The 10,340-nt window shown below is 41.9% G+C and overlaps 1 protein-coding gene across 1 annotated transcript; it reads left to right on the top strand.

Annotated features, from left to right (window-relative positions):
• The first annotated feature begins 6,611 nt into the window (after nucleotides 1-6,611).
• Nucleotides 6,612-9,533, top strand: LOC148117518 (uncharacterized). The gene is made up of 2 exons (XM_087902575.1): nucleotides 6,612-7,452; nucleotides 7,747-9,533. The coding sequence occupies exons 1-2, from the start codon at nucleotides 6,612-6,614 to the stop codon at nucleotides 9,465-9,467; spliced, it is 2,562 nt and encodes an 853-aa protein (XP_087758701.1). The 3' UTR covers nucleotides 9,468-9,533.
• The last annotated feature ends 807 nt before the right edge of the window (nucleotides 9,534-10,340 follow it).

Raw genomic sequence — 10,340 nt, 5'->3', positions numbered from 1 at the left:
GACAGCGTATACAAGAAAGCATTTAACTGGGCACTTGCTTACAGATTCACAGAGTTAGTTATGGTCATCGTGACAGGAAGCATGGCAGTGGGAAGGAAGTCATGACACTGGAGCAGTAGCTAAGAACTCACAAGTGATCTGAAAGTTACAGGCAGGAAGAGGGGAAGACTGAGCCTAGCTATTGGCTTTTTAAATGTCATAGCTCCCCCTTGCCCCACCAAGTGGCAAACCTCCTCCATTGTTTAGATTATTTAAAGGCAGTAATAGAGGGAGGCAAGGTAGAAAAAAGAAATAATAGCTCTGACATTAGGCAGAAACATGTTTATTCATGGTGAGGGACCATTTTGCCACCCATGTGTATATAAATGGCCAAAATGCCTACAGAGGAAGATGGGATGTGGTCCCTTATAAGATAGAAAAGACTTTTGAAGATTGCAAGGGAAACTTGGAAGTATAGTCCTTCAGCAGAGAACTGTCATTGCTAACTCTGGAAGGACACAGAAAATGCAGAGCAGAGAGGTTATAGCTGTTTTCTGATGAGGAGGGCGTTTGTTGGAGGGGCTAGTTCTGGGTCCACTGAAGAGAGCACACTCTGCCATGTAGCTGTGGGAGAAGCTTGCCTTGAACAGCTGTGACGGGTCAGGTGATTGCTGTCCTGATTTGGGAAATAACTATTAGGAGGTTATAAGCTGATAACTTGGTTACAGAGTGGAGCTGAGATTTCCCAGGAAGGTTGGAGAATAGGGAGGAGGAACGGAGGTGGAAGAGAGAGAGTGAGCTGAGGAGAGAAAACGTAGAATTGATTCGGAGTGACAGTGACTGGTCCCATTGCCAGAACTGTTGAATCAAAATGAGGCATCAGAGGTAGCAGGGAGCTACAGAGCAGCAAGGAAAAGAACAGGAGAAAATAGAGAACACAGGTAAAGAATTGTGTCTGGTCTTGGGTGAAAGGGATGAGGTCCCTTTTCGACAGTTTCTCCATAGCTTCTAAACGGTCTTTTTTGCAGACATATAAAGAATAAATTGGGCTGTTATAGGGTGAGAGTTATTGGGAGAGTTTATGTGAAACATTTTGTTTGGGTTTAGAGTGATGTTCTGTATGTAAAACATTTAAAAGACAGGGAAACAACATGGGTATGAACATAATAAAGAGAAAAGAGTGATGGGGGGAGGAGGGAACTAGAAGGAATTTTTGTCTGGTTTCTTTCTCTAGACTCCATCTCAAACCAGCTAGACTTTGTGGTGTGGACAGAAGCAGTATCATTTGTGGAGAAGGCTCAAGTCCCATGACAGGGGTCAGATCCAGTCCTTTTCAATGTTGGAGTACTGCAGCTGTCACAGAGTCAAGCTGGTCCTAGGGAATGTTGAGCTGGAGAGACAGAGAGGGCAACTGAGGCAAAGAAGGTTTCAGTCCAGCTGATTCTGTTCTGAGTCCCCAAAACAATGTCCAGAGTGGCAAGAAGAGGGGTGAGTTAGAGAGCCCATGGCCTAGTAATCCCCTTTTAGAGGTAACCCTAAATGCTGTTAGAGCTTTAGGGGCATCGGCTTCTTAGTTACTGCTTCAAGGCTGACAGAAGGGCAATGAGGGGAACAGCAGTTAGAGTGCCTCAGAAGAGGATCCATCCAAGGAACCATGAGAGAACTTGACAGTTGGCAAAGATGCAGAACACAAGCAAGTCAGGAGATAGTAACTGCACAATTTTGTGGGGAGCATTACATGAGAAAAACTCTTACATCAAGATTAACACGAGTTAAATGCAATTGTACAACTGGCTGGGCCGTGTACCAGAGCTCTGTAGAAGGATAAGGTGACTGTAGTTAGGTGTTTGTTTACATCAGACTCTTGCATAAGGAACAAACACCTGGAAGGTTTGGAAAAGAAGTCAGCTGAAGTCAGCATCCAAGTAATGAATCTGAACAGAAAGGGCCTAAGTGGTATTCCTTCCTTCCACATATGGTAAACTTTGTATATTTGATTCAAATAGTAACAATGCCTGCTGTTATTTAATAACAAAACGGAGTATTTTAAGTGAAACAAATTTTTTATTAGATGTAATCTGATAAGTTGAAATTTTAAAAATTGGGCCTATTACCTCAAATGACCATGTTTTGTATTTGAAAACATGACAATGCATGTTTTTGCTAACATCAAATTGTTATACATATATTCCAACAAATATATTCCAGTAAATATGAGGCTGATGGAGAGACAATTTAGTTCAAAGCTGTAGTCCTCAAAAGAAATTATTTTTCAATTTCAAATTTAGAAAGTATGGTCCCAGAAACAATGACTGCCTTGTCTAGAGAGAATCATTAGCTTTGCAAAGTTTTCTAAAATTAATCTTACTAACAGAGCCTTTAAAAAATTCCCGAAAACACTTTCATTCCACACACTAACCAACAGATGAAAGCAGTCAGTCATGTCAAATCTATAATAAATAATGTAACATTATGTATACATTATGAGCTGAGAAGAAGGCTAATATCAACTCTTGACTCCTCCTGCCAGTAGACAAGTCTCTAGGTCACCACATGCTGACAACAGTAAGCATGATTTTAATATCATTTTATTTAAAATAGATCAGTTGTTTAGAGGCATAATTTGTAAAGCAAGGCAACCAAGTTAAACGATCCTTTGGCTTCTGGAATTTCTTAGAAACACTCACAAACACTACTGCCAAAGCCCTTCTACTTCTTGTAGGCTTCAAGATAAGAGCACAGGTGTTGGCCCTGGAGATCTCTATCTGGGTAGAGATTAGATTGTGTTCCCAAAGCACCACAGGTGAGTCCAGGTGGAGACAACCTCCTTCATTTAAGTCATCTTCTCCTAAAGAATCTAAAGGCTTGGGATATGACTGAATAGAATCATTTGTTGACCCTACGGATATAAAACCAGCTGTCAATGATACCTCTTGGCTATTCTGGGTAATGTTCCAAAGTTGTGAGCTTGATGGCAGATGTCTGGCATCTCCTTTAACGAGGAAACATGGGTAGAGTATAGATCATGGAATTAGCTTTTACTAAGAGAAAGACTCAAGTGCAAGGGTATCGGGCATTTCCAATTGAACTAGCATGCGGGTTGCATACCAGTCAGGTATAGTCAGGCTTAGGTACAAGGTTCCGTTGTTCACAGCATCCTCTTATATCTTTTAGGGAGACATTGAGGGCAGAGCAATTGCCATCTGCCTGTCTATTGTTTGAGAGAATTAGGATGTGGGTGTAGACTCTGAGACACTTCACTGGGTAAGAGAATCTGTCTCCCCTGTTGTGTGAGATATGAGGGATATTTTACCTTTAAGATGAAGAGTTTTTTTTTTCTTTTTCTGATTTGGCGTACTTGACTGGAACTGGCCAGGTCTACACAGTCAGAGGCAGAAGCAGCAGTCTTCTGGCAGGTCTTACTTCATCCTTGTCCTGAAATAAGACTAGCATGCAACTTACTGTGATGGGATGGTGCTCCATCCAAGGGAACTTGTGCTGCATCTAAGGGAACTGCTTGAGCCACGAGGATTTCTGCAATGCAAGCGTATTCAAATTTAACCCATTTTACTTAAGTATTCTGTCTTAATTTTTATATACAGGATTTTAAGTATCATTTTACATTAAACAAACTTTAAGTTTACTTTAAGCTTGTTTGCTTTACTTGCTTTTTACTTAATATTGACAACATATACAAAGCACAGTGTGATGGGAAATAAAAATTGTTCTCTCTCTTCAATCTTGTCCATGTAAATGAGTTACATCTGTACTAAGCATGACTGGCCAATAAATTGTGTATCTTAATTATTTGTAACAGTTTATAATAAATTAGTAACTCTATCATAGCATTAGGATTTTTTAATTTTTCCATGGTAAGTTTGAGCTTAAAAATATAATTCTTGAATTAAGAACCTTAGTTATCAAAAGAAACTTAAACCATAAATATAGCTCACAGAGAGACTGGGGACTTCATTTTCCTGATCCTTTTATGATGTACTTTTACAAATGCCAGTTTTGCGGGGGTTGTTTGTTTTTTGTTTTTTCGAGAACGGGTTACTCTGTAGCTTTGGTGCCTGTCCTGGAACTAGCTCTTGTAGACCAGGCTGACCACTAACTCACAGAGATCCGCCTGCCTCTGCCTCCCGAGTGCTGGGATTAAAGGTGTGCACCACCACTGCCCGGCTCAAATGCCAGTTGTTTTATATATATATATAGACTCAATTTTAAAACAAGCCATCTTGGAAGCCTGGCGTTGCCTCCTTAGTCTAGTAAATGGGAGATACAATGACAAGCAGAGGGCTCAGTGGGTACTGCCTAAGTTGTGGTCACTTTAACCATGTTTCCCATCATTATGGAAATGGGATAAATCGATTTTGTGTACTGTTTTGTTATTCTATGTTTTATTAATTTCCATTCAACGCTCCATCATTTTATTCTTTTTGCTTGTTTTAGGTTTATTTATTCCTTTTTCCCAGTGTCTTGAGACAAACAGTCAGGTTATTGAGCTGATATCTTTATTAAAAGATGTGTGTGTGTGTGTGTGTGTGTATACCATTGTATGTATGAGCATGTGTATATGGGTGTTTGAGGAGACCAGAAGGGATCACATCCCTTGAAGCTAGAGTTGCAGATGGTTGTGACCCTGAATGTGGCTTGCAGGACCCAAACTGGGTCCTTTGCAAGAAGAGCAAGGGCTTGTAACTGCTGCACCATCTCTCCAGCCCCCTTTTCTTGGTTTTTAAACAGGCACTCATAGTTCAAAATATTCCCTAAGCAATAATTTAGTAATGTCTTATAGATATTCATATAGTTTGTCTTCATTTCCATTTTTTATTTCCAACATATTTTCTCTGTAGTTGAACTTTCAATTCTCCTGCCTCAGCAGTTCAAGTGGCTGGGATCGTAGGTCTTCGCGACCATTTGTGGTGTTTTCAATATATATTCTAATTTCCCTTTTAATTTCTTTTTGTACACATTGTTATACTATTCAGTTTTGACAGATTTTTATTTTCATAGCTTTGCTTGCTATCGATTTCTAACTTCAGTCCATTGTGGTTAAAGTGTGTGCTTAATTCTACACTTTTCTTTTGTTTTTCTTTTTGCCAGTGTATGATCTAACATGGAGAATGTTCTACATTCACCTGAGAAGAATGTCTGTTCTGCTACTCTTGGGTGGATTGTAGTGTAGATGTATTTCTAGGACTATTTGCTTCTTAGTGTTGTTCAAGTCTTTTATCTCACAGTTAACTACTCCCTAGTGTCCTAACCACTACTGAAAGTAGTTACTGAAATCTCCAATTAGTATTTCGAATTGTCTTTTCTAGCTCTGTGACGTTTTTGCTTCATGTATTTTTTTTTCTGTTCTTAGGCGATTATAATAGCTTCCTATTACAATTAACCCTTTCATCATTAGAAAGCATTCTTTGGCCTGTGATGTTTTGATTTTAAAATGTATTTTGTCGGATACTTATATTGCCACTCTAGGTTTCTTAGGCTCGCAATTTTTTTCTCTATGAAAATACATTTTATTTTCAGTGATATAGTAGTATTTCACAGTCGAAATATAATAATCTATATAATCTTTCTACTACAGATGTACCATTCAGTTATTTATAGTCTTGTAAATTATAAACATTCTTGTACAGATGTGCAAGCATTTTTGTAAGTCAAATTACTGTATCAAAGTACACTTGTATTTTAACATTATATATAATGGTCCCAAATTATCCAAGAGAATGATTATATGTATTTAAATTCCTACCAATAATGTGTAGTAGGTTTCCCACATTCTAGTCAAAATTGCACGGCATCAGTAATTTTTTAATTGATTTTTATTGAGCTCTACATTTTTCTCTGCTCTCCTCCTTCTTAGGCTTGCAATTTATATCTTGCTTCTTTTCCTAGTTTTTTTAAAACTTTCAGTCTATCCTCGGGGTGAATGGAAATGAACTCGTTGCCATTTTCAGAAGTGTACCAAATCGGGAGACAATGTAAAAAGCGAGAATGGAAAGAGACCTATTCTCCCTCAGTGACGATAGGCTGGAGATGACACTGTTTTCTTTTTCTTCCTCTGGGCTGCAGGGCCCTTATGTTTAGAGCTTCTCCACACCCTTGCACTCAGGATTGAAGAGTAGGGACCAAATGATTTAGGCATAGAAAGACTCAGAGGAAGGAAGTCACATTAATCAAGAAAGATGAGCAGGGCATGCAGCACTGGAGAAGCATTAGCTTGGGGATCTTTGTGTGCTTAAGGATAACCTGGTCTTTATAAAACGCCCCCTCCCCCACCCCACATGCCACCACTATGACATCAGTGTAGTGGTCCAATCATTTGGCTATGGAACGTGGGATAATTTACATATGACTACCGATTGACCGAAGGGCATAAGCCCGCCCCCAAGATGATGTTTGTGTACAGATAGTTTCCAGAGAAACCTCAGTTTGTGCTGGTGGTTAGACAAGCAGAGTGCTGCTCCTCTACCGTCCTTAAAAAAAGAGCAAAATTTGGTAAAACATCGGGAGATTCAATCCTGGTTGTAGAACTAATTCAGACAAGAGACTTCTGAGTTATGTGCCCAGTCCATTTTCCCAGATAATACTAGAAAACCTGGGAATTCATTAGTATTACTTAAATGAGTTCCAGAAGGAAAGGATCTCATGTTCTTGACCAACATTTTGGGGAAGGAGATGACTTCGGGAAGCAGACACCAAGCTACAGGGAGGTCAGAAAGGTGAGAAAACGCTCTTTAGAACAAAAGTCAGACGAGCTGAGGAATTGTCAACTACCTCTTCCAGGAAGACCACAGGGTGGCCCTGCCACAAAAAGTCGCTCGGTGGAGAGAGGTTGCTCCCATGAGAAAACCAGAAGAAGAGAGAAAAATCCCTCCCCCGAGAAGTATCACGTTGCAGATAAAAGTCCCACTGCTGAGAAGCACTGCACTACAGTTAAGAGCACCTTGGCTGAGAAGCTTTTGTTAGCTGAGAAACATCGTGCTACAGCGAAGAGTTCCTATGCCAGGAAACACCATTCTCTTGAAAGACGTCGTACTATAGGGACATTTTCCTCTGCCGGAAAGTACCCCTCTGACAGCCACCTCCTTGGGAAGAAGCGTCACTTTTCTGAGAAAAGTCATTCATCTGAGAAGCATCTCTCTCTTGAGAAAGATCTTCCTACACAGAGAGGCCGCCTTATCCAGAAAAGCCGTCTTAAAGAAAAAGGTCACTCTACAGAGGAATGTGGCTTGGCTGAGAGAGGCCGCCCTATCATGAGAGGTCAACCTGCAAAGAAAGGACTTTCTACTAAGAAGAGTGCATCTACTGAGAAAGGTTACTTTGATGGGAGAGGCCGCTCTACTGAGAACCATTACCCTGAAGAGAAAGACCCCACAATCAAGAAATTTATTTCTGCAGAGAGCAATCACCAGCTAGAGAGAGGCCGTTCTGTGAAGAGTGGACTCTCCACAGAGAAAAAAGGTCACCCCCATAGGGAGAGTTTGGCTAGTTGAAAAAAGTCACCTGGCAGGGAAGGGTCGCTCACCAGAGAAGTCTAGCGCTACAGTGAGAGATCGCCTCTTCAAAAGCTGCCCTGCAGAGGAGGGTCATTTATCCAAAAAAGCTAACTCTGCAAAGAGAGGACCCTCTCCTGGAAAAGATCGCCACACAAGGAGACGTCACCTAGAAAAAGTTATCCTGCAGAGGAGGGTTACTCATTCGAGTGGGGTAGCTCTGAGGAGAGAGAACCCTCTGCACGTGAAGATTGCCCTGCAGGTAGTGGTCACTCCATCAAAAGCCTCGCTGCAAAGGAGCATCCTTCATCTGAGAAGGGTAACTCTGCAAAGAGAGGACCCTCCCCTGGTAAAGATTGCCGCACAAGGAGACGTTGCCTCAGAAAAAGTTATCCTGCAGAGGAGGGTTACTCATTCGAGTGGGGTAGCTCTGTGGAGAGAGGACCCTCTGCACATGAAAATCGCTGTGCAGGAAGAGGTCACCTCATCAAAAGCTGTCCTGCAGAGGAGAGTCATTCATCTAAGAATGATAAGCCTGCAAAGAGAGGACCTTCTCCTGGAAAAGATCGCCCTGCAGGGAGAGGTCAGCCTCTGAAGAAAAGCCGCACTGCAGAAGAGGATCACTCAGATGAAAGGGGTAGCTCAGCAGCAGGAAGACCCTTTGCAGGTGAAGATCGTCCTGCAGGGAGTGGTCCGCCCATCAAAACCTACTGGGCCAAAGAGGGTCGTTCATCTGAGAGCAGTATCCCCGCAAAGAGAGGAGCCTCTCCCGGAAAAGAGGGTCATTCAGATGAAAGGGCCAACTATGCAGAGAGAGGATCCTTTGCAGCAAATGATTGCCCCACAGGAAGAGGTCAGGCTCCAAAAATAATCTGCCCTGCAGAGGAGAGTCCCTCAGTTGAGAGGGGTAGCTCGGCAGGGAGAGGACGCTCTGCAGGGAAGGATGGCCCCACAGGGAGACCCAGGCCTCCAAAGAAAAGCCGAAATGCAGAGAAATATCTATCTGCCATGGCAAGCTGCCCTCCCCAAACAAGTCCTCCTGCAGAGAAAAGTCTATCTTCCCAGGTAGTCTGCTCTGCAAAGAAAGTACATGCAGGGGAGAGAGGTCACTTTGTTGAGAAAAGATGCCCTGCTGAGAAAGGTCAGATGGAAAAGAAAGACATCTGTTTTGAAAAAGTTCATTCTGAGGAGAGAGATCAGTCTTCCCAAAGCAGCTACACTGCTGAGAAAGGTAACAGAGTAGATAGCGGGTACCCTGCGGCGAAAGGTCATCACTCCATGGAAAAAAGCTTTCCTGTGGAGAAACCCTCTACTTCAGGATCCGCGCCTACCATGCCAGTGCCAAAGACCATGCAGAATATTCAAGAAAACAGAGTTGGCAGTGGTACCAGCACAGTACCACAGATTCCTCACCAGAATGTGGCTGGGACTGTCAACACTGGTCGGTCTGTGCAGGCAGGGAAGGTGAGAATGAGAGTTGAATTGAAGTTGCCTGATGAACTTAAGTCATATCTTGTTGAGGACTGGGAACTGATAAACAAGCATAAGCAGTTATTCCAACTCCCTGCTGAGAAGAATGTAGATACTATTCTCGCGGAGTATGTCACTTTTGTTAAATCACATGGAAAGGCTGATAATAGGGAATATTCTGTTGATGAACTTGTATATGGAATAAGAGAATACTTCAACAGGATGCTGGGTGCCCAGCTGCTCTGCCAGTTTGAAAAGCCCCAGTTTGCCCAAATCCACCTGGCTTATCCTCATTTTCCAATATCTCAGATTTATGGGGCTCCACACCTCCTACGATTATTTACTCAAATTGGGACTGTATTGACCCACTTCCTCCTTAGTAGGCATAGTCTTATGCAAGTGTCTACGTATATGCACGATTTCCTTAAATACCTAGCTGAGAATTCCACTTCTTTATTTAGTGCCAGCAATTACAAAGTGGTTTCTGCTGAGTATTGTTGCCAAGCCCTGTGAGGGTCAGCTGACCACTCCCTGTTATGACCTGGATCAGTAAACATTTCTGTTTGCTGTTTTTATTATAGTTGCTCTTGAAAATTGTCAAAGTATAACAGGGCTTAATATTTCAGTTTGCTTATTGTTGTGAACAGAAATAAAAATATTAAATGCTTCATCAGAATTTCAACAAGAAATAAATGTTCACTAAGAGAATTTGCATTGCTTATTTGACAACATTGCTTGACTGTTGGTGCTTCTTTTGCTTACACATTATGAGTTTCTACTAGGTGTTCACATTACATGATATCATGGCCTCATTCCTAGTGCTAAAGGTTCAACATAATGAGTATGCTCCAACCATATGCATACACATAATTTAAAATAAAAAGTTGTTTAGAAATATAAAAGGATTGAAGATGGAACTAAGGAGGCCCTGGGATTGCTCCTTGGTTTCGAAAGTAAAAGAAAGGGGAAGAAAAAGAGGAAAGACTGAAGAGAAGGAAAAGGAAGGATGGGTTTAAAGTGAAAGGAAGGCTAGAGAGGGGGAGGTGAAGAGGGAGAGGTAGTGAGGGGAGAAGAAGTGGAGGGGAATAAATAAAACGGAGGAGACAGAGGAAGAGCAGACAGAGGAGAAGCAAGAGGAGAAGGTGAAGGAGAAGGAGCAGGAGGAAGACAAGATGGGAGGAGAAGGAAGAGGGAAAGTGGAAGGAGGGAGAAGAAAAGGGAGGAAGAAGAAGAGAGTGGGAGGAGACAGAGAAGGGTAATGAAGAAAAGGAAAGGAAGGAAAAGAGGAGAAAGTGGGGGAGAGGGGCAGGAGGGTGTGGAGAAGGATATGGAGGAGGAAAATGAGATAAGGGACAGGAAGAGAGGAAGAGAGGGAAGAGAGAATGA

Source organism: Myodes glareolus, chromosome X, assembly GCF_982192425.1.
Source record: "Myodes glareolus chromosome X, mMyoGla1.1, whole genome shotgun sequence".
NCBI classification, from domain to species: domain Eukaryota; kingdom Metazoa; phylum Chordata; class Mammalia; order Rodentia; family Cricetidae; genus Myodes; species Myodes glareolus.
The sequence above is the reverse complement of the archived record's forward strand: the minus strand, read 5'-3'. Positions and strand labels throughout refer to the sequence as shown.